The 24,523-nt window shown below is 45.5% G+C and overlaps 1 protein-coding gene across 5 annotated transcripts in view; it reads left to right on the forward strand.

The window, feature by feature from the left end:
• Positions 1-24,523, forward strand: part of LOC125434328 (phosphatidylinositol 3,4,5-trisphosphate 3-phosphatase TPTE2-like) — a 48,966-nt gene that overhangs the window by 16,632 nt on the left and 7,811 nt on the right. For all 5 annotated transcript variants that reach the window (XM_048499571.1, XM_048499544.1, XM_048499561.1 and 2 more), the window contains exons 5-16: positions 636-785; positions 3,246-3,365; positions 6,697-6,796; positions 8,934-8,997; positions 11,148-11,212; positions 12,595-12,655; positions 15,312-15,393; positions 16,852-16,940; positions 17,843-17,904; positions 20,347-20,427; positions 20,803-20,908; positions 22,080-22,177. In XM_048499571.1, the coding sequence (XP_048355528.1) occupies positions 636-785; positions 3,246-3,365; positions 6,697-6,796; positions 8,934-8,997; positions 11,148-11,212; positions 12,595-12,655; positions 15,312-15,393; positions 16,852-16,940; positions 17,843-17,904; positions 20,347-20,427; positions 20,803-20,908; positions 22,080-22,177 (1,078 nt within the window). The remainder of the gene's footprint in view (positions 1-635; positions 786-3,245; positions 3,366-6,696; positions 6,797-8,933; positions 8,998-11,147; positions 11,213-12,594; positions 12,656-15,311; positions 15,394-16,851; positions 16,941-17,842; positions 17,905-20,346; positions 20,428-20,802; positions 20,909-22,079; positions 22,178-24,523) is intronic.

The following is a 24,523-nucleotide window of genomic DNA, read 5'->3' on the forward strand; positions in this document are numbered from 1 at the left end:
AGTAGAGTCTGGTAACTAGTGGATTATAATAAGCAGGCTTCATAAGTAGACTCTTTGTTGCTAGGGTTCCCAACTCTGGGTTGGGAAATTCCTGGAGATTTGGGGGTGTAGCCTGTGGAGGGGAGGAGCCTAAGCGTGGTATAATTCCACTACACCCCTGGTGGCGAACCTCCAGATGTTCATGGACTACAATTCCCATCAGCCAATTGGCCATGCTGGCAGGGGCTAATGGGAATTGTAGTCCATGAACATCTGGAGAGCCATAGGGTCGCCACCACTGCACTACACCCTTCAAAGCTGCCATTTTCCCAGGGAAACTGATAATGTAGTCCGGAGATCAGTTATAATTCCAAAAGATCTCCAGGTCCCTCATGGAGGTTGGCAACCCTAAATATTGTATGCTGTTCCACCATCTGTTAGTACAATATGGTTGCATTAAATGTTTAAGCTCTGTGCCATTAACTGAGGTCAACCAAAATAGCTGCAGTTCATCAATTTGTCTTGATAGCATTTCTTTTGTCCTTCTGGGGACCTTAATGTGATACTGACAACATAGTGAGGAAAAACCAGTTTTTCCTTTTGTGTGTTGCTTACCTTTTGAAAGTTTACCACTTTTTCCCCCTTTGCTTTTGTAGATTATTTGGTGTTGTGCTTATTTTTGTGGACATTCTACTTGTGATTGTATCTCTATTGACTGATGACAAAAATGGGATCTTTGGAGGCATCTCTCTGGCTATAGCGCTCTTCTTCTTTGTAGATGTTCTCCTACGAGTTTGTCTTGAAGGGTAAGAACAGGAATACCTCTGAAATATTCATGTATATCGACTGCTGTAGAAACCTCTGTAGAGTAAAAGATGAAGGTTTAGGTTTGATCGGGGACAACTGGTAAGTCTACAATGCTACCATAGAAATCTACTTTGCAGTATTTGTTACCTGAACTGGTGAGTGTTTCTCCCTTTTAGAGTAAGGAATTAGCGAGAGCTTAGTAAAAGGTTGGGCAAGCTTGAGATCTTGTTAGCCTATGTTTACAGAAGTCAGCTTTTGGAAGAAATTTTGCAGGAGAGCAAATAATGGGAGTACACAAGCGCACATTAATCAAAACAGCATAAGATAAAGCAGTTGTGATGGGATAGGTCTGGAATAGATGAGGGAACTGGGGAGTAAGAGTTACAGTCACCTTCTTGGATCTTGAAGCGGAGCGGTTCGATGAGCAGAGTGACCCACACTTAGCTCTGTTAGAAGAACAATGTGTTTTGGAAACACAGAGAGGTTCCAGAGATATTGAACAAGGGGTACTGGGCAAAGGGGCTTCAGTGTTATGCAGAGTGACCCTTTATTTCCCAGAACAAAGAGAAGTCTAGGGAAAGGCAAGAGACAGACATTCACCTGAATGGTTGGGTCGTTAATGTAATTGGTTAAGGCATCTGCTTGATGGTCCGAGCTCGGGGATTCCTGAAGGGGGGAAGGTAGCTGATGAAATCACAGCCATAGAACAATGACAATGCTAATAGGGCAGTTGTTAGAGAGGCTAGTCAGAGGAAGAAGCTTTTGGTTAATGCAACAACAGATCCATTATCTTCACAGGGGCGTTTGGTCCAGGGCTGGAGATGAGAGTACTCTCCAGGGCAGTGGTATTGTGTTCACAATCTCTTCAGGAAGGGTGTCAGAAAGGCATTATGCAAGGCTGATTTAGAGAGGACAAGTCTAGACAAGTTTTTGCCTACCTTGCATCCTTGTGGGTAAACTGAGCCAATTCAGAGAAGGGGCTCCCCATTTTGGCACTGCACTGCTAGGTACCCCGGGGGGTTGGCAGGATGGGTAGGGACATTGCTGTTAAACAGAGCCCCCACCCACAATTGGTCAGTCTGGCCAGAAAGAGATGTTTTGAAGTTATTTTAGAAACAGGGAACTTCAGAGATTTTGCACTTCCCTTCTGTAGTGTGCAATGGAATTTGCCATTAGTTCTTTACTGTGGCTTGATATGGGCTAAATATCTGCTCCCTTTGATTTTTTTTTTTTTGGTATCATTTCCAGTTACAACATACTGTTGAAATGGCCCTACTGGGAGCTGCTTTACCTCACTGTGGAAACCTGTGCACTTATAGCTACACACACATTTCCACGGCAGAATAAATAATGGCTCCCTGCAGCCATTTTGGGACAGGAAAATGATGCAGGGATGGAGACTGAAGTGCTGTTCTAAACTGGAACCACAGACACTTGGGGATTGTGCCATAAAAAACTGTCTCTCACTAAGTTTAAGGATTTGGGACCCTTAAATGTGCCTTCCCTGCAGCTCCTCATGGGCTCTGGCTTGTAAAGGCCCAATATCAGAATGGCTTTTAGCTGGATCATTAACAAGGGATTTGCTTTGTTAACCATATCTTCTGAGGCAGAAAGAACAACCCTGAAAAGGGGCCCTGGGGCCACCCTCATAAAGGACGGCAGGAGGGAGGAGCCATTCAGTCCTGCAGTTGTGTTGAGCCCTGTGCTTGTCTCATCTGGGCTGGGAGACACATTTCCCAGGCTCAGTGATGCTCTTCTATCCTGGGATGGACCAGCCCGGGGGTGGAGGGTGGCTATTAGCCCACCTGGAAGTTCTCCCATAGCTAGAACAGCCAATCCGACCCTCCTTGTTGTTCAGGTTAATGCTATTGTGTAATTAATTGCCAGACAGCTCCTTGCAAGATCAGGTTATAGTGGATCCTAATTCTTGGGGGAGAATATTCTTTATCTGAGTTATAGGAGTGACCTTAGACTTCCTTAGATAGTTAGGATTGATACTCTTATCAGTTTCACCAGCATGGCCAATTGGCCATGCTGGGCATGATGGGAATTGTAGTCCATAACATCTGAGTGCTAAAAGGTTCACCACGGGCTCTATGTTAGTAGGAAAGTATTCTTATATCTTAGATATGGGATTATTGTTTCATCAGTTTCTCACCAGCATGGCCAATTGGCTACAAAGGGAAGGGGCTGATGGGAATTGTAGTCCATAACATCTGAGGCAAAGGTTCACCACGGCTCTATGTCAGTGGTGGCAGACCTTTGGCACTCCAGATGTTATGGACTACAATTCCCATCAGCTGGCATGTGGTGGCCATGCTGGGAAGAACTGATGAAGTATCCTGTATCGGAATGTAAGAGTTCCTCCTGCAACTGATAAAGGTTTGTAGGCCTGGCCTCCAGAAGACTCAAAACAACAACCAATCATCTGCAAATAATTGTTTCCTTTTGTTTTTCAGCTTCTGGAATTATTTCACATCCAAGCTCAACATTCTGGATTGTGTCATTGTTGTAGGGACACTGTTTATAAATATATTATATTACATGTCTGCCTTCAGTGGAGCCAGTAAAATTCCAAGGTATGGGATGTGCCGCTTCCCTCCCTTCTATCACTTGAAGATAATCCAGAATTCTTTTGCAATGGAGTTGTCTGGAGGGCACAATCAATGCTGTATTTGAAAGGCCTTGATGTTGAGTGTACTGTCCTGTAGTAGGGTGTCTGTGATCGTATGAGGCTTAGATGCTCTTTGTCTGTTCCTCTGGTTTAGGGAGGTGCATTCATTTCCAAACTGATGGTAGGGGCAGGGAGAAGGAATGGAAAAAACTCCATTTGTTACATACAATCGGGTACTGATCTCTAGTGTGGTGCCCACATCCTTCTGGCAAAGAGCCAGTTCTGGTGTTTTTCTACTTCATTAGAGTAGGAGGTGCTTTGAAAGAGCTCAGGATCTTTCTGCGCCTTTGTAAACAGCTGCTTTCTTCATAGGAGGATACTTGGCTTGCGCCTTCCCACCATTTTGTGATAGGCCCCTGCACATGCCCCTCCTCCCCACAGATGCCATTTTGTGGTGGTGCTCACTACCTGTTCTCAAAATCCCAGTAGTTCCCACAGGCTCAACTGTGTTAGGGACCCCTCAGTTACAGTGATTACATATAAATAATAAACTATTGCCATTTTTTCCTAGAGCATCTCTACTTGGGCTTAGTGAGTTCAAGGTAGTCAGTGGGTAGATTCAGTGTCAGTTTTATGTGAGAGTCTAACTGATCTTGCCATAAAAGATAATTTATGCTGATAGGACTTTTTGATAATTTGTTGCTTGCTGAATGTTAGTTGCCCTGTACCGCTCTTTATGGCCGCTCGCAGACGTGGCTGTTGATGCCTCCACGCCAGCAAGAATTCTGCCGGGCGCGGGAGGCTGAGGCTATCTCGCGATGCAACATCGCATGGCTGCCTCAGGAGAGGTCGGCCTGCAGGCTGCCCGCATGGACGCTTTCGTCTCGTTCGGACTTCATCAGAACTTCAAACATTGGCCCAGCCAGCTGGCTGCTTCATCGCCCTCCCACCTCCAGGGGTCGGAGGGACAGCGCAAGGGCCTGGCTGGCCAGCAGGTCACTCCACGGGACACGGGGCGAAATGGACGGGAAGTGGAAACACAGAGCCCCTCAAGTGTGCTGTTCGCACTGCCGGGCCAGGAACATGTTGTACAGGGAAAACAACCCTAAAGGGTTAGCTTTTTTGTATGCCTGACGCCTCTGGGAGGGGAGCGGCCAGCAGGTGCAGCCAAGCCAGGCGAATGGCTCCCCTGGGGATCAAGTGCTTTTCCCCGCCCCTAGGGCTGCCAAAAGGTCAGTGTGGAAACGGGCTCTATGGCCGTTTCGCCGCGACGTTGATCGCCTTACTCCGCCAGCAAAATTCTGCGGCGATGAGCGGAGGCCATTCGCGTATTACTGCGTCGCGGCCTCAGGAGGCGGTGGGCGGCAGAAGCGGCTCCGCTGTCGTCTACCCTGTCGACTCACGTGTCCCTGTCATGCGGCCTGCTGGCGCGAAGCCGCTTGCGCTGCCTCCGACCTCAGGGGTGGGAGGACAGCGTCGGCCCGAGCTTCGGCGTAACCAGCACCGGAAGCCGGCAACACTGAAGACTGCAGCGAAGCGAAGAAAAAAAGAGCTGCTTGTTCCAGCGGTGCTGTTAGCGCAGCGCCGCCAGAACATGCTGTTGCGGGAAAAACAACCCCTTTAAGGGTTGTTTTAGAAGCGACCTGGCGCCGCCCTGGGGAGGAGTGCAGTTGCGTTGCAGCAGCGCGCCTGTGCGAATGGCTCCCTGGGGACTGCGTTTTTCCCGTCCCCAGGGCGCCATAAAAAGGCCGTGTGGAAACGGCCTATGCCATTGTCTACAACTGGGGTCTGCAACCTGTGGCTCTCCAGATGTTCATGGACTACAAATCCCATCACCCCTGCCAGCATGGCCAATTGGCCATGCTGTGATAGGCCCCTTGGCCAATTGGCCATGTTGACAGGGGCTGATGGGATTTGTAGTCCATGAACATCTGGAGAGCTGCAGGTTGCAGACCCCTGGCCTACAACTAGTGATCTTCTCTGTATGTGTTGTTGTTGCTGACTTCATTACACACACCTTCACAGACTTAATTACCTGTCTCCCCAGGGGTGCAAGCAAAATGTCCACTGCGTTGGGGTGGAGAGGGGAACAGTATTACAAGCTGCTGTGGCCTACTTTATCATTGCTTTCTTTGTCAGGGTGCTTAATATCTGCCAGGAGGCAGGTACAAACAGATAACCTTACTAGGTGCTTAGTATCTAACTTCTAAACATATTACTCAGACTTCGTTCTTGATAGTTCTGCTCATGTTCAGCCTACCCTTAAAACATGGGCTGGGCACCAGATGGGAAATGTATGAGAAGAGAAGGCTATGGGGACATGTTTAGGGGAGGGCTGACTCACATGTCCTCTTCACTTATGATGAAGACTGAGGTGGTGCTCACAGAAGCCCTGTTAGGAAGAGCAGTACATCAATAGTTCTTGACCGTGACTTACGCCAAGGAAGGATTTTTGCCCTAGTGGTGGTTTCCCTCCCATGCATTTATTCCGAGGGGGTATAAATGAATGTATTTTCCCAACCATTCAGTGCTGGCAAAAGAACTACCATGAAATAATTGCCTCCATAGAATGTATAGACACCATGGGTAAGATCTGGTATGCTATGCCTCCTTTCCCCCCCCCCCTTTTTACATTCTGGGCCCTTAATTTATGGGGCCTCAGCTCTCTGGGTTTGTTTTTTCCAGGGTGGGTTTATTATATTGTATGAAGTTTTATACCGGACGTCACGTAAATTTGTTCTATCTGCTGTTTTAACTGGGTTTTAATGATTGTTTCTATTTTTATGATGTTCATCGTCTGTGATTCTCTCGAGGCTGCATGATAGAATTGATTATGAATGAATGAATGAATGAATGTCCCCCCCCCCCCCCCCCCCTTTTTACATTCTGGGCCCTTAATTTATGGGGCCCTCAGCTCTCTGTTTGTTTTTTCCAGGGTGGGTTTATTATATTGTATGAAGTTTTATGCCGGACGCCGCTGTAAATTTGTTTCATCTTCGCTGTTTTAACTGGGTTTTAATGTGATTGTTTGGTTTTATGATGTTCACTGCCCAGAGCCCTTCGGGGGAGGGGCGGTATATAGAATTGATTATGAATGAATGAATGAATGAATGCCATGCCATGCCATGCAGGTCATGAATTCTCTGTCCAAAGTCTGTATGGCTTTTAAATTTCTACAATTTGGCAAACCCCTCCACTTGGAGAAGCCTTTGGAGCTGGACTTGAGTAGACATATTCCTATGGTTGTCTCTGACCTATGCCTTTTTACATGATGCTATTTTTCTCCTGTTGCTCAGAGTGGTGGTTATTTTCCGAGTCCTGAGGGTTATAATTCTGATAAGAATATTTCGTTTGGCTTCTGAGAAAAGACAACTTGAAAAAGCATCCCGGAGGATGGTAAGGTGGTTTAAAGTACTCTTTACTCTTAGATGTTTTCTTTTAAAAGAAGTCATTGCAACCATGTCTTGCATTTTAAGGTAATGGCAATCCAAATCTATCTTTGAGTGCAAACCTGCACAGGAACTGCATTAGTTAGAATAGGTTCAGAACTATGGTTCTCAGATAGCCACAATTCCCATCAACCCTGCCATTTGGCCATGCTGGCAGGGGCTGACGGGAATTGTAGTCCATGAACATCTAGAGGGCCATAGTTTGAAGACCCCCCAAGTTAGAACAGGGGTCTTCAAACTATGGCCCCCCAGATGTTCATGAACTACAATTCCCATCAACCCTGCCATTTGGCCATGCTGGCAGGGGCTGGCCGGAAGAATTGTAGTCCATGAATTTTATCTAGAAGAGCCATAGTTTGAAGAAAGACTCCTAGATGGAAATCATAGAAGCATGGAGTTGGAAGGTGTCATATAGGCCATCCAGTCCAACTGCTGGCTCCATTCAGGATCAGTCTAGAATATTCCAGGCAAGTGTTTGTCCAGATGTTGCTTACACACTTATCAGTGAGGGGGAGCTCACCACCTCCCTAGGTAGCTGATTCGACTTTTGCACAACTTACTATAACATTTTTTTCCTAGTATCCAATCGGAACCTTTCTGCCTGTAATTTAAATCCATTATCGTGAGTCCTATTCTCAACAAGAGCAGCTCCCTGCCCTCATCTGTGTGACAGCCCTTAAGAACATAAGAACATAAGAACAAGCCAGCTGGATCAGACCCGAGTCCATCTAGTCCAGCTCTCTGCTACTCGCAGTGGCCCACCAGGTGCCTTTGGGAGCTCACATGCAGGAGGTGAGGTGAAAGGAACGGCTCCTTCATGCAGCCAAGCATTTTTTTCGCTCCCCCGGAAAGCACCTGGTCTGTTAAGGCATTTGCAAGTCTCAGGATCAAAGAGGATCAAGATTGGTAGCCATAAATCGACTTCTCCTCCATAAATCTGTCCAAGCCCCTTTTAAAGCTATCCAGGTTAGTGGCCATCATCACCTCCTGTGGCAGCATATTCCAAACACCAATCACACGTTGCGTGAAGAAGTGTTTCCTTTTATTAGTCCTAATTCTTCCCCCCAGCACTTCAAACACTTAAAGAGCAATCATGTTCCCCACCCCCAGCTCCTGTTCTCTAGACTAAACATTCCCAAGACCTGGAGACCTCCATTGCAGGTGCATGATGGGAGATGTATTTTATTTTTCCAGGAGTGTCTGAAGCCTAGATTAGGACCCCACACAACACACAAAACGGCCAATCTGAGGAGAGTCAAACGCAGCAGAAGGCATCTTCATGGGCATGCTAAGTTTCTGGCAGTTGTTTCATCCAAGATGTGATGTAGGTGACACACAAGGGACTCCTCAGTGCCAATTTTTGGGAGGGGGAATATAAAGAAACTGGGGAAGGGAATTTGTCATTGAGGGCTTTTCAGAACTATCTGACTGGTTATGGGTGGGATGCAGGACTAGTTTGGTCTGATCCAGCATGCCTTTAAGTAGGAATAGAATGAGCGCCGGACCTTTTGGGGTATAGACAGCAGAAATGGCACTTCCTGAATGCCTGGCTTTCTGCAAGAGACATTGGCCCAGCCCCCCCCTTCTTCCCCCACCCACTTCTTGCCGCCATCTGTGGGCTTCTCCCCTACAGGAGAGTGACTCATAGGATTTTGTGAAGCCAACGGTTTGTTCAGTGCAAACACATACTTCAGACGACCAGACACACAATTGAATTCATGGACATCACCAGATGGCCCATACAGAACACACATCGATTATGTAATCAAAAGTGGACTTCTAGTCAGTCCTACCACCCTAAAGCACATACCAACAGCATATTGTTTTGTAAAGGTTAGAACAGGTTATGAGAAATTCCTCAGCTGGTGCAGATATAGGGTACAGAACGTGAGCTGTTCATTTCTTGTGGTTGAGATGTGCTGCAATTCCATTCTTAATAGCCAAGCTGGCGAGAGTGACTTTGGGAAACAGTTCCAAAGAAAGCATTATCGTCCCCTGTTGAACTGAACTAAAATGTGACCTATTAGTACCAAACCTTGGCAGCATGTATTTCATGGTTCCTTAACCTTTTTTTCCCCTCATAGGTCTCGGAAAATAAGAGGCGTTATCTAAAAGATGGTTTTGATTTGGATCTCACTTACATCACTGGTATGTGCAGCTTGATTCAGAAACTGGTTGCTGAAAACTCATATCACACAAAGCAGCAGAAACCCAACATTCCGCGGTTCTGAATGAAAGGGTGTTTGAAGCCCAGAGAATCCCCTTGACTCTTACTTCCCTGGCTCTTCAGCTATTCCAAAGTTTGGTGGGGGGAGAATACGCCAATGTAGTACTAAGGAAAATCTTGCAGATTGCTTTGGATGGTTAAAGTCTAACTATTATGTGGCAGGATGGTCAAAGTTCTAAGATCACGCAACACAAATTTTCCCATAACCAAAGGGCCAAGACATTCTGTTTTTCCTTCTTTTTTTGGAATACTGGGGGCTGGGGTACTAACTCTATAAAACAAGCTTTTAAAAGCAGTAACCTACAATTCCACTTTTTGGAGGACACTTACTATCCTTGTATATTCTTTGTCGCACCGCTCCTGCCAGAATAGTCGTCCTCTTTGTGGAAAAGCTATCCCCCTCCTGTTAAGAGAAGGCAAGGGTATTGTATTATCAGGACTTGTTATTGTCTGGGAAAGGCCCTGGGAGCAAGTCAGAGAGCATCTCTCTTTTGAAACGTTTGCGACATAGTGCAGCGAAAAGTGCTGAAGCACACTCACTGAGGAATAGCAACAACAAGAAGATGTTTCCAGGCTTCCACTAACCTGGTTAGAAAGAACAAAACAGTGGGAAGGCTCTTGCATTTCTGCTGCTTGGTTTAATTTCTTCGTTACACCTTTTCTCCTGCAACTGCTCCTCCATTACTGATAGGACATTCAGTTGACATTTGTATTCTCATCTTTCTGGATCATCCTGTTTGTGTACTTTTTGCCGTGGTGGATGTATAAGCAAAGTTCAGCCTCTGGGTAGAGAAGCTGGACAGCCAGTTAGCCTCTTTGGTTGCTCATAAGAGCCTTGCTGTTTAGTGACATGAATGTGAAGCTGCTGTTCCATTTTCAACTTAGATGTGTGTGTCTGCTTGCATTAATTTAGCCTTTTTTTGAAAAAAAAAAAGCTACCAGAAACTGAGCAAATTACTGGGTGCAACTTCCCAAGAGTTTGTATTTGTGCTTAAGAAAACTATGGAAAATTCAAAACTACAAAGGTTCATAAAAATACATGTTTAGGTGTTCAGCAGAGATGGCAGCCGAGCAGGCAGCCAGTTCATGCGTTTAAAAGGTTAAAAAAACCTCTTGTCTCCCTTCTGTGGATCTCAGTGTACCATTATGAGAACTACAGAATTTGTAAGACCATATGAGGGTAGATTCAGCTGAGAATGATTTGCCCACATGAAGTATCCAGGGGACCTAAGAGCCATATGAAAGCTTGAATCCACTTCTCCCTTGGTGAAATCCAGCACTTTTGTTTCTTTGACAATCTTCGATTTCACAGCAGCTTAAAATGGGATGGATTTTTTTTCTCTTGGTGACTATAGTCCATTTTTGCAAGCTAGCAGTCCTTTAAAAATTGGAGCTTAAAAAAACAACAATATCCTTATGGATATATTAAAACCAATATTTTTTTAAAAAAATATGAAAGGTAACAGATATTATTCTTGTAATAGTTCAGGTGTTCTTGAGGATTGATTCCCAAGTTGTTTAGAAGTGTGACTTTGGGGCACATGAATATTTGTATGTTTGTGGGCTGGATGTGGCACAGACTTTCTGTGGGTGGGGAGAAGGTCATCCCCCCTTTCTCTCCTGTGAGGAGACTGAAAGGGGCTTACAAACTCCTTTTCCTTCCCCCTCACAACAAACACCCTGTGAGGTAGGTGGGGCTGAGAGAGTTCTAGCCATACTTGCTCAGCTCTGTCCTCCTTCAGCAGCCTGAATTTGGGGGCTTTTCAGGCTGTCTCAGGAGGACGGAGCAGAGAAAGTTGTGCTCTGCTGAAGGAAGTGTGTGTCCGTCAAAGAGCTGTACTAGATCCAGCCCCATTCGTTCAATCCCACAGTTCTCTTATGCTTAAAGAGGTGCTTTGCTCTGGGCAGAAAACCTTCCAACTGCTTCTTTTCATTGCAGTGGAAATATTCCTTCTGGTGAAGGAGTGTCTTTCTTTTAGCTCACTTGATCTGTGGAATCTAATCCCATGGAGCTAACAAACCGCTGTAACTCTTTTAATGACTGTATGCTTCCCCTTCTTCTCTTCCTCAGCTCGTGTTATAGCAATGTCTTTTCCATCCTCTGGGCAGCAGTCTTTCTACAGGAATCCTATGCTGGTAACTAAATGTCATTTCAGATTGCATTGGTCACAACTCCTAACCTTGAGACCTTCTCAGACTTTGTGGGTTTGAGTTACCAAAACTCTTGTTGAACCAGCTTGGACGATGCCATCCTACTACTTAACCTCAAACCCTACCTGCTAAATAATTCCTGTGCACCCTCAGAAGAATCATAGCATTTCAAGGGGTGTGACCAGAGGTGGGATCCAGCAGGTTCTCACAGGCTCCCGAGAGTAGGTTACTAATTATTTGTGTGTGCCGAGAGGGGGTTACTAATTGGTGATTTTGCCATGTGATTTTTGCCTTAGTTACACCCTCCTCTCAGCAGCAGCACTTGGGAGCACTTGAAGCAGTATTGATCTAGCAGGAGGTGCACTAAGGCGTGTGTGGCAGTCTGCGCCTGCGTGCAGCCGCTTCCCGCCCAAGGACGGTGCAGCGGCTGCGTGCTTGCCTACACCCTCAGCCCCAGGTGGGAATGCCCGCCTCACTCTCTGGAATGCCCGTACGCCTCGTCCATGCCCCTCGGCCCCCATTGGCGCTACACCACAGTTTGAATCCCACCACCATGGGAACCTGTTACTAAAATTTTTGGATCCCGCCACTGGGTGTGACCCTTGTGGTACCTCTGCAAATGTATTTTCCGTGCTGCAAATTTCTCTCCTGCCTAAACACCAAGTTGAATCCTTTGTCAATTTCCAAGCTGGAGCTTTTATTTTTTTTCCCCTCGGTCCCTTTCAGATGGCATATTCACCTTGAGAAAATGCATCTTACAAGTAACAGTATCTGCAGTGAGCAACAGAGCTGTTGCATATTTGGCTGACGGCAGTCGGGTGCTAACAGACAGTAGTGGTATGCTCCAGAAAAGGCCTTTCCAAGTATAGGTTGGATTACTTCCCTACGGCTATCCTGTGGGTGGGGGCTTCATGGTTATGGCTTTTCTTAAGTGTTGTATAACAGCATCTGGTTAATATTTGATCCTTTGTTTCTTCTGTGCCATGTAGGAGTGGTAAAAATGGAGCTTGTTCAATGAACACTAAAGCAACTAACATCTTAAATTGAATTAAATTCCTCATTATATTAATAAATTCTTGGAAACTGTGTCTGTGGTTAATCTCTGCCAACTAGTCTACTAGAGATTACTCACAGGTGAAATATGAGCCAAATGATTTTATTTAACACACTTACAATCAAAATGTACCAGTAGACTGGCTTTAGCATTGGCATCGAATACTTCTTTTTGCACGAAGGGAAATTCTGAATTTCCAATCTTGCTCTTAAAAAAATACACACCAAAAAAACCAAAACAAAACCCTGAGACCAAGTGCATTTACCAGTGCAAGTTGCAAACTCTTCAAATATCTGGCTTTCATTTTTTCTAGGAAGTTGTAAGATTCTTGGATACAAAACATGAAAACCACTATAAGGTCTACAATCTTTGCAGTAAGTGTCTTATTTAAGTTGTCTTCTGACGCGCTGCTTTCACCAAGTGGAATGTATAGTTTATTTTACATATTCAACAGTAGTCTTAAATGAACCTTGAAAGATCATGAATTGGTGCTGTTCGGTTACCTGCTTAATGTACTGTACAAATTGTGCTCCGGTTGTTAAAAATGACCTGTGGTTAAGGATTTGGTCAGTGGTCATCTTTGTTGCCAGCAAAGTTCGAAGCTGGATACTATACTCTGTTCAACATAAAGTACCAAGGAGATGTGGGGATCAATTCTCCCCATCTTCCTGGTTATTTATGTTAAATGCTACACTGAGTCTTAGTGCCTGCCATTCCCCGCCCCCAATTCTCTTATAGTGTTCAAAGATGTGAGTCAAGTGCCACTTTCATCAAAAATATTATGCCAATCCAATCCAAAAACCTTTATTAGGCATAAACCAGAAGTACCATACATTCCAAGTACAAAAACAGGATCATTGTTATATATCATGTAGAACATGGATTAAAAATGTAGCAAGTGCTTCAGAAATTTCTACATTAGGGCTGTTCAATAGCTTAGACATTTTTTGTTTGTCTGAGAGAAACATAAATTCTAGAGGTAGTAAAGCTCCCAGATCGGTTCTAATATCATTATACCTCGAACAGTAAAGCAGGATATGAGGGATTGAGTCTATAGCATTGGGACAGTACCGACAGCAACGCTCACTTTGTGGGATGTTAAGGAAACGACCTTGAAGATAGACCGAGGGGAATGAGTTGCACCTTGCTCTTGTCATGACCCATCTGCACTTATAATTAACAAGCTGTTCTAATTATACAGCAGGGCTAGATTTCGGGGGTGAATATTATGCCATTTATATTGCCCTGGTCAGCTATTAGCAAGACTCGCCTTTCTGTAAAGTTGCGCCTGCCATTTTCTTTCCCATTCCTGCCGTGGGAAAGAAGATGACGGGTGCAATTTTACAAAAAGGCGAGTCTTGCTACTAGCTGATATATAAACGCTATTTCATCAATATAAAAGCTGTTTTATCAAACTACTATGATTCTTAGTGCAAGCCGTAATGTTTTTGATGAAAGTGATGCTTGAATAACATCTTTAAACACCCTAAGAGAGTCTGCATTATTTTGCGTTGTGGTTGTGCATGCTGCAACTTTTGCCACAGCACGCACGGCTATGCTTACAGCTTTACCCCGAACAGAGTATAACAATGGGATCCCGCAGGAAACTTCTGCTAGCAGAAGGGGCTGGTGATTTGCACAGATCTCCCCTTTCATGCTATTCCTGGCAGTCCAGCAGAAGCTGAATTTTAAGGATCACCTTGGGCTATAGCAGGAGCACAGAAGGCAAGGAGGGAATCCCACTCTGATGGAGGTCCCTTCCACAGGATCCACAGTTGATTCAAATAAGAATCGTCTCTGGGATGAGGCAAGTGGAATGGTTTATTTCATTTATAGTCTTCCCTTTCTCAGGGGTCCAAGGTGGTTTCCAGTGGTAATATTCACTCAACTGTGGGAATTGTCACTGGGAGAGTTCTGTTATCCTAATGGTAGATGATTTTGTAGGGGACAGAAGATGCTTGTATTTCACTGCTGCTGCTCAGATATACGTTATACTTCCCTGCTTGTGACTGGACCTGAAACTCTGCTTGGCTACCTTTAGAAGAAGAAGAAGAAGAGTTTGGGTTTATATCTCCCTTTTCTCTCCTATAAGGAGACTCAAAGGGGCTTACATTCTCCTTTCCCTTCCCCTCCCCCCACCCCAACAAACACCTTGTGAGGTGGGTGGGACTGAGAGAGCTCCGAAGAGTTGTGATATGCCTAGGGTCACCCAGCTGGCGTGTGTTGGAGTGCACAGGCTAATCTAGTTCCCCAGATAAGCCTCCACAGCTCAAGTGGCAGAGCGGGGAATCAAACCCTGTTCTCCAGATTAGAGTGCACTGCTCTTAACCACTACACCACTGCTGCTCTCTTTAGAAGGCTACGTTTTGTGTTTATAAATGTATATGTATTGATTTTTATAAGAAACCTGAGTCTCTGAAGCAAGATGAAAAGCCCTTATTCAACCTGAAATGTTCATTAATTACTTCAGAGGTAGAAAGTAACTAATTCCATGTTCTTAACTTGATCAGTGAGCATTGTAATAAAAGGATACTTGGACTGCAAATTTAGAATATTGCTCTACTCAAGACTCCCTCCTGTTGAGGCCCCTTCTGCCTTCATGGACCCTCCCTCTCTACATCTGGGCCGTTTGTCATTCAACGAGGCCTGCCATTCCTCCCTCTTGGGGAGAGGATTTTGAATATGGAGCTGCTGGATGCCATTTATATTTATGCTAGTATTTTTGTATTGTATTTATGAGATTTAGCTTTTACTGTTTTATTGCTGCTTTTAAGGATTTAGCCATTTTATGTTATATTATGTTTATTGTTGTGTGCATCACCTCGAGCCCTCGATAGGCTATAAAAATCTACAAATAAAATAAATAAGCCGGCCTGTGTCCTCACCCAGATCAATCTATCACAGGGAGGAAAAGATGAATCTTTTCCAAACCATGTTTGGCAGTTGAAATGTTTGAGCAAGTTACAGTCGGAATATTTCCAAGGAATCATTTGGGAGTTCTTTAAATATGTAAATCCTCTTCCCTTACAGGTGAACAGGGCTATGATCCACTGTATTTCCATTACAGGGTAGAGCGAATATTCATCGATGACCACAATGTTCCTACTCTAGAGTAAGTAGTGTGCCAAGATGGTGCTGGGTGCAGTCTGGTGGTGGAAAATGCTGCGAAGTTATAGCTGAGTTATGGCAACCCTGTGGGGAGCAGCAGTGGCATAGTGGTTAAGAGCAGGTGCACTCTAATCTGGAGAACCGGGTTTGATTTCCCGCTCTTCCACTTGAGCTGTGGAGGCTTATCTGGAGAACTGGATTAGCCTGTGCACTCCAACACGTGCCAGCTGGGTAACCTTGGGCATAACACAACTCTTCGGAGCTCTCTGCCTTCACCCAAATCCCAGGTGCATCGGACAGACACTGGGCATCTCCATTTGTCCTACGTCGTGTTGGTTCCTCCTTCTTAGCCCTGTGACTTGAAAAGCAATAATCAGATCTCTTTAAGATCTTTATCATGGCCTGTTGGGCCTTCTTGGCTTAATATCTCTCCTTCACACAACTCTGCGACTTATCCACATCCAGAAGGCCACCACAGTCCACATCTGCTCTCCCTTAGAGCCACTATGGTATAGTAGTTAAGAGTAGATGCCCTAATCTGGAGAACCGGGTTTGGATCCCCGTTCTGCCACTTGAGCTGTGGAGGCTTATCTGGTGAACCAGATTAGCTTGTGCACTCCAACACATGCCAGCTGGGTGACCTTGGGCACGTCACAGCTCTTCGGAGCTCTCTCAGTCCCACCTACCTCACAGGGTATTTGTTGGGGGGGGGGGGGGGAAAGGTGGGGGGTGGGGGGGGGGGGGGGTAGGGGGGGGGGGGGGTGGGGGGGGGAAGAGGGGGGTGGGGGGGGGGGGGGGTGGGTGGGGGGGGGGGTGGGGGGGGGGGGGCTCTCAGTCCCACCTACCTCACAGGGTATTTGTTGGGGGGGGGGGGAGGGAAAGGAGATTGTAAACCCCTTTGAGTCTCCTTACAGGAGAGAATATAAATCCAAACTCCTACTCCTACTCCTCCAAGGCCAGAAATAAACAGAGGTAGCCATTGCCTGCCTCTGTGTAGCAAGTGTGGGCTTTCTTGGTGGACTCTCATCCAAGGCTGACCTGTCTTGGCTTCCAAGATTTGACAAGATGGGGCTAGCCTGGGCCATCTGGGTCAGGTTGCATACAGTCTATAGGCTTAGAAATGTCTATAGGCTTAGAAAAGTATAAACCTCTTGGATTACTTAGATCAGCCAGCTTTTCCACAAGGGAGGAGTGGGGATCCTTTTTGATCACCAGAAGAACTGTGCTTGGGATCATGGAACCTGCATGGACTTGTGGGATAGGGGCTGTAAAAAGGTGGGAAATTATGGGTGATCGAATTAAAAACCTGGCCAGATCCAACCCACCGGGTCAGTGTTTTGCAAAGGAACTTGGGGAAATCTAAGATTGCAGCTGTGATAAACAATGGATCGCATTCTACATTTTCTAGAAGAATAGCTCAGAAAGCACAATCCTAATTGAATTATTTCCTTTATCTCTTCAGGATGATGCTGAAATTTACTGCTAATGTGAGGGAATGGATGAATCAGGACCCGAAGAACATTATAGCAATACACTGCAAAGGAGGGAAGGGTAAATATATTTGACTGAAAAGTAGAGTGCTCACCTTGGGAAGAAGTCTGAGGAGGCTAAATTTGCATTGAATTTCTGCTCATGAACTGCGTGTGTACACTGAGTCTGCGTGTGTACATTGCATTCCAAAATGGGTTCTGCTTGGATTTTATAATCTGTTCTGTACCTGAAGGTGAAAGGAGGCAGTAACTTGCTTAGAAATATGTAGCCTTTTCACACATGCTAAATAATGTATTCTCAATCTGCTTTTAATGGACTTTGGAACTGCATTTTATTGTGTGAAATGACAAGACCCACTTGCAAACAAACGCTGAACTGCATTGAAAATGGTTTAGAAGTACAATATTCAGCATGTGTGGAAATACTTTGGGTCATAAGAGAGAGCCCCAAACAGAATACAGCAGAAGCGTAGCAAGGGGGGAAACGCCCGGTGCACTGGTGCATCCTCTGCCCCTGCCCTGCAACACCCCAGTCCTGACCCAGAACACTCCTACAGGGGTGCCCCCCCGGTGCATCATGTACCCCCCCCCTTCGGAGCTACGCCTCTGGAATACAGTGCAGTTGTCAAGCCATGTAATTTGGCAGAGTCTTGTCCCTTAGTCCTTCTAGAAAATTCCATATGTTTACAGGAGGTAACTAGTGAAAGTGGCCAGATGTAAGGCAAAAATCCAGCCGCTACACTGTTAGCCATGCAGTAGCGTCCAGCACTTGAAAGAAAATGGGGACTAGTGGGCTGGGCAGGGCAGGGATTGGCTATGCAGTGGGCATTTCTGTCAGGTGCCACAGTCAAGGGCTCAGTCAAGGCCAAGTACTCGACAGATGTGTTGAGAGGCAGTGGTGTGAGGCCTGATTCGAAGTGTTCTCACTGTTCAATTGATTGTACCTTTCCTTTGTGTGCGTAGGCAGGACCGGGACTATGGTTTGCACCTGGCTTATTGACAGCAACCAGTTTGAGAGCGCACAGGTACAAAAACTGATGATCTTTTGTTCATGAGAATTGAAGCATTTGGCATCTAAGATATGGCTCTTTTCCTGTGTGTGATAAGCAGGCCCGGAACTGCGCTGCGTGAGTCACAATACAACATATAGCCTACTTTTCCTCATGACTCCTTCCTCCTCCTTTTTCCCTCAGGGGGCCCATCATTTTAGACTTCAAAGTATGAGGGGCAATGCTCTGTGAGATCTCTGAAATCAGGAAAGCAGATGAGCCTGCGGTCAGGGAATGTAGGACACCTGTGGTCTACAAGACACATTTGTGTGGGAGAGCACAGTACCTGTTGTGCTACCTGCCATAATTCCTGAAGTTAATAGTATTGTCCCTGAGAGAAGATCAAGAAATATTGACCACAAATCGTGATTGCCTTGGCTGGGTGTTTTCAGAATAAGAACTCAAGTAGAGCCAGCGTGGTGTAGTGGTTAAGAGCAGGTGCGCTCTAATCTGGAGAACTGGGTTTGATTCCTTACTCTGCCACTTGAGCTGTGGAGGCTTATCTGGTGAACCATTAGCTTGTGCACTCCGACACATGTCAGCTGGGTGACCTTGGACTAATCACAGCTCTTTGGAGCTTTCTCAGCCCCACCCACCACCACCACCTCCTCCTCTCCTCCCCTCCTCCTCCTCTTCCTCCTCTTCCTCCTCTTCCTCCTCTTCCTCCTCCTCCTCCTCCTCCTCCTCCTCCTCCTCCTCCTCCTTCTCCTCCTCCCTTCCTTCTTCCTTCTTCTTTCTTCTTATCATTGTGGTCTTCTACTCAAATGGCCTGGAGTGCTTACTTTTGTCATAGCAACTCTTCATCTACAGCTACATCTACAACATACAGAATGCCAGACACTACAATTTTGGATAATGGCAGATCCATTGTGTCAATGCCAACCTTTTACTAGCAATTACCTCATTTTAGATATTGTTGCTTCACCCTCAGACACTTGGCAAGTAGAGTTTTGTTCTATGTCTATCATAATGGTGATTGGATTCTAGCAGGAGTTCTGACTTGAGGCTGATTTTCAAATACCATGTTGAGACTCTTCCAGAAATTATTCCATGGATAGTTGTAGTGTAGTTCATTGCTACCCACAAGGGTTCCCTGCAACTACACAGGAAGCATTTCACTTATGTCCAATGCTTATATCACACCTTTCTGCCTAATCATTCTCCAGCTGCCATCAGATATGTGCAGAGCTAGAATGCAGAAATTCTGTGCTGACCTGCATAGCAAGCACGTCTACAGATGCTGCATTCCCCTTCGGAAAAAGTTACTATGGAAATGGTAGTCTTGCAGCCTGTGGTCAGTTCAGCCTTTGAAGTAGTCCTTGGATTCCACTCTGTGAAGCATTTTGACTAAATAAACTCTTTATCCCAGGGGTCCTGGACCTTTTTGAGTTTGTGGGCACATTTGGATTTCTGACATGGTATGGGGGGTGGGTGGGGCAGGGAGGGAGTGCACCAATAAAATGATTGCCACAAAATGGTTGCCACAACTTCACTTAGGAACACAGTGTAGATCCTTGTGGTGTGGTAGAAGATACTGCCGAAGCAGTGTTTTAAAAAATCTGCACAGTCAGAGTCCTTGTCAGGCAAAAGCCCTACTTGGTCCCACCCGCTTCCTAACAATACTTGGTAGGCATTAGAAAAGGTATTAGTGGACACCATGGTGCCCATGTTAGGGACCCCTGCTCTATCTCTAAAAGAAAAATGTAAGCAGCATCAGTGCAGAATTGTGCTCTAGGACAACAGGGATGGAGGATTTTACTATTGGAAGGGAAAGGCGGCTTCTTTGTGTCTGATACAGCCAATGGCAGCATCTGCTGTTGAGCCTCTTAGAATTTTGAGAAGTTAGTAGGAGCAGCAGCTAAAGTGTATCGAAAGCCAAGCTGGGCTCTTTCCTTTTGGGGAGGGGGAAGCAAATAGATACTAGGAAACTATGGTGCCCCTGGGTGGTATTGAAAGACCTGAACAGAGATAAATATTACAATATTACGATTGGCTAACGTTTATGAACTAAAAATAACTAATTTTCCTATCGAGGACATTGGTAGAACAATTGAAGATTTCCAACAGTATTGAAAAGATTCCCAAGAGTTTTCGGGAGAATTGGATAGAACCTTTTTTGTGTTGAATAATTGTCATATTTACTTCTTTCCTCTTTATTGCAACAAGTTTAAGCAGTTTGTTCATGCATCAGTTAATTAGAGTTATTCTAAGTAGAGATTTCGTAAGAGGGATATATGATGTTTGAGAGTTTGTTGGTATGAATGAATGGATAACTGATTGTTATATTTAATTTTATACACTATTAAAGGATTTTTCTGCACTTTGTAATATTGAGGTTTGCTAAGTGGGGTGTAATATTGATCTCTGTTTGGGCTCCTGCATGGTATGTCGTAATGATGTGGCTCTTGCCTTTTGCAGGAAAGCTTGGATTATTTTGGTGAGAGGAGAACTGATAAAAGCACCAGCTCCAAGTTTCAGGGAGTGGAAACACCATCGCAGGTAGGTGCGCACCTTGAAGTTCCAATAAAGGTACCACAGTCCGTGCGTTGCAAGGATTAACGCACCTGGCAGCTTACCCACTCCCTATTACTTCCAGAGGGTAAACCAGAGTAGTGGTCAGTGGATTGTAAGCATGCTGCATTGTTGCTTTCAGCAGGTCAAAAGTTCTGGGGTTAGAAATGTTTTGGGAGCAGGATGCTTGTCGAGATTGGCTGAAAGATGGCAAACTCTGTAATTCCTTGTTTCCCAAGAAGACTGAAAGGGTGGAGCTGGAAGTTTGGTTTTCTGTCACAGCTTTGAATATGTAGAACTAGAAAACAGCATAGCATTCTTACATGAAGTATTGTATTTCTGTAAACATTTACCTTATTACAGAGCAGATATGTGGGGTATTATGAAATCTTGAAAAACAAGTATGATTTGAAACTTCCACCAGAAAGACCTCTCAGGATCAAAAGCATCAAGATCATGGCGATCTGTGGTAAGCACTGTTAGAAATGTAGGATTCTTAATGTGTCCTGACCCACTTCTCTCTGCAATGACCGAGCTTACTTCTTTGTAGACCAGGGATCCCCTACGTGTTGCCTGTGGGTGACATGACACTTAACCAACACCTTTTCTGGTACCTGCCAAGTGTTTTTTAGGAAGTGGGTGGGGCCTGGAAGTGATCTTGCCGATCAAGGTTTCTGACGGGCCATTGGAGATTTAATTGGCAGTGCAGATTTTTAAAAACGTTTCTTTGGCGGCAGCTTCCACTGGAGCACAAGGTTCTATGCCCGTGGTGGCGAACCTATGGCACTCCAGATGTTCATGAACTACAATTCCCATCAGCCAATTGGCCATGCTAGCAGTGGCTGATGGGAATTGTAGTCCATGAACATCTGGAGTGCCATAGGTTCTCCACCACTGTTCTATGCTATCACTGAAGTTAAGCTGTGTCAATCATGTTGTGGCTGGTTCTGCCTCCTGCAGCAGCCATTTTGTTGCATGCTGTGTCCGTATTCCACATGTGCCTGCAGTCTGAAAAAGACTGGGGACCCCTTCTGTAGATAGTGGCAGAGTCCATGTATTTTTGGGGATACATCAGTGATAGTGAACCTTTTTGAGACAGAGTGCCCAAGTTGCAACCCAAAACCCACTTATTTATCACAAAGTGCCAACACGGCAATTTAACCCGAATACTGAGGCTTTAGTTTAGAAAAAACGGTTGGCTCCAAGGTGTGCGTTTCTTGGGAGTAAGCTTGTTGGCTTTGCTTTGAAACAACTGTGCAACTCTTCCAACGAGTGAATCATGACCCTGGAAGGGTTTACTCAGAAGCAAGCCCCATTGCCAGCAACTGAGCTTACTCCCAGGTAAAGGATCATGCTTTAGTTCTTCGCATGAAAATCAGTGGGGTTTAACAGCGCTTAACAGGGTTACCTACACTGCTTCCCCAAAACTAGGTCTTAGGTTTAATGCTAATAATTGAGCCCAACAGCCCAGGCCAGTCTAGATGTGGGGTGGGTGGGACAACTCTGTGCCCACAGAATGGGCTCTGAGTGCCACCTCTGGCACCCGTGCCAGAGGTTCGCCACCACTGGGATACATTCTTAGATCTGAGTCCCTGCAGGTCAGTACTATTAATTGTCCTGCTGCATCTGTGTTGTTGAAGGAGTTGGGAAAGGCAACGGGTCTGATTTGAAAGTGCAGATCCTGATGAAGAAGAAAGTGGTCTTCCAGTGTGTTTGCGCCACCCAGGAGCACTGCAAGGTAAGGGGTATTGTCCTGACTGCTTCCACTGCAGAGATTTCTCATTGTGGAAGAATGGCATGAAGAGATTTTTCTTGCCTTCTGTTGTGGTCAACTGCCTATAGGTTGGCGGAAGAATAAGGACTAATAAAAGGAAACACTTCTTCACGCAACAGGCGATTGGTGTTTGGAATATGCTGCCACAGGAGGTGGTGATGGCCACTAACCTGGATAGCTTTAAAAAGGGCTTGGACAGATTTATGGAGGAGAAGTCGATCTGTGGCTACCAATCTTAATCCTTCTTGATCTGAAGTTGCAAATGCCTTAGCAGACCAGGTGCTCGGGAGCAGCAGCAGCAGAAGGCCATTGCTTTCACATCCTGCATCTGAGCTCCCAAAGGCATCTGGTGGGCCACTGCGAGTAGCGGCATGCTGGATTAGGTGGATTCTGGTCTGATCCAGCAGGCTCTTTCTTATGTTCTTAGGTATAGGCATCAGTACATTACATGGCTAGAAGAGAGGGTATTGGTCCCCAAGGCCGTTTTTGCATGGCCCAATTACACTGGGGTTGAACTGGGATCATATATACCTTGGCTTTTTTTATCCTGGTTTCTGCTCCCTGCTTCTGCCTAGGAGCAGAGTTAGGACTAGTACAGAATGCTTCAGTTTGCACCTTACGAGCCAGACTTCTGTATTTACTTTGGAAGCATGTCTGAACATGCCCAGTGTCTCGCATTTTGATTGGCTGTTGTTTTTGAGTGGCAGCTTGAATGGATGTCAGGCAGGGAGGTCAGGTGGCTGGGCAGGAAAAATAAACTTGGTTTGCTCCCAACTGGTGTCTTTGTGTATGTGCTGTGGGAATGGAAAAAATTGATCTGTGTTTTTAATGGTTTCAAGTAAGATTTTGCTGTCAGAGGGAGAAAACTATTGAATAGGTCTGCTAATTGATTTAAAATAAAGCTTGTACTGAGGAAAATAGATAAAGTGATTGTTCTGATTGCTGGTTGCTTTTGAGTGGCAGCTGTAAGCACCTGTGAACTTGCCTGGCGTCCCGCACTCTGATTGTTTCTGAGTGGCAGCTTGAATGAAGTCAGGCGGGGAGATCAGGTGGCTGAGTGGGAAAAATAAACCAATCCTGCTCCTGATTGGTTTTTGCACAGTAGCAGGCACAAGCAGGGTCACACCAGGATTTTAAAAAAGAACCTCCATAGCTATTTTAAAAAATTCTGGGCTAAGGTAAATATCGTGGCGCAACACCGGGCAGACCCTGTGCAGCTTCGGGAGCCATGTGGCATTCCCGGCTGCACAGGGATATTTTCTGTGCTCACCCCAGGATATTTTAACCATGCAAAAATGGCCCAAGTCAAACCAAATGGAGTTACATCTTTTGTGATCTTACCAGAATTGAGGAGGACGGTATTGGCTAAGTGTTGTTCCCACAGGCAGTAGTAAATTAACAGGAGGAGCTGTTGTAGTTTGTGGATTAACCAAGAATTTATATTTCCTAGTACAAAGGAATGTTCACATCCCAGAATCTTTTCAAGTTAGGTCATTCTGAATGTCTTTGAACAATGGGCAATCATTTTCTAGATACACTCCACACTCCATTGGAGACCGATTAGCACTGCATATTATTATAATCTTAAAACCATCATAGTCCAATATAATAATTGTGGAATCTCTGATTTCTCTGCCTCTAAAAACCTGGGCCAAATGGCCCAGATGTCTCAGGAAAAAGAGTAGGGGGGGAGGACCTACTCAGTGGTTCTCCTGGGTGGGGGAGGGTTGCCCACCAAGACATTGAGAGCTATGAAGATTTCAACATTTATGGGGCAAAATGGGGAGAATGGGCAGTGTCTAGACCAGTGATGGCGAACCTTTTCGAGACCGAGTGCCCAAATTGCAACCCAAAACCCACTTATTAATCGCAAAGTGCCAACATGGCAATTTAACCTGAATACTGAGGTTTTAGTTTAGAAAAAAAAACTGTTGGCTCCGAGGCGTGCGTTACTCAGGAGTAAGCTTGGTGGTAGTCGGTGGCTCTGCTTTGTGCAACTCTTCCAACGGGTGAATCACGACCCTAGGAGGGTGTCCTCAGAAGCAAGCCCTATTGCCAGCAACCAAGCTTACTCTCCCAGGTAAAGGATCGCGCTTTAGTTCTTTCCATGAAAATCAGTGGGGTTTAACAGCGCTTATCAGGGTTACCTACACTGCTCCCCCAAAACTAGGTCTTAGGTTTAATACTAATAATTGAGCCCAGTGGCCCAGGCCGAAAGCCTAAGATGGGGGGGCACTCTGTTTGCACGTGACCACAGAGAGGGCTCTGAGTGCCACCTCTGGCACCCGTGCCATAGGTTCGCCACCACTG

Source organism: Sphaerodactylus townsendi, linkage group LG01 (genome assembly GCF_021028975.2).
Source record: "Sphaerodactylus townsendi isolate TG3544 linkage group LG01, MPM_Stown_v2.3, whole genome shotgun sequence".
Lineage (NCBI taxonomy): Eukaryota > Metazoa > Chordata > Lepidosauria > Squamata > Sphaerodactylidae > Sphaerodactylus > Sphaerodactylus townsendi.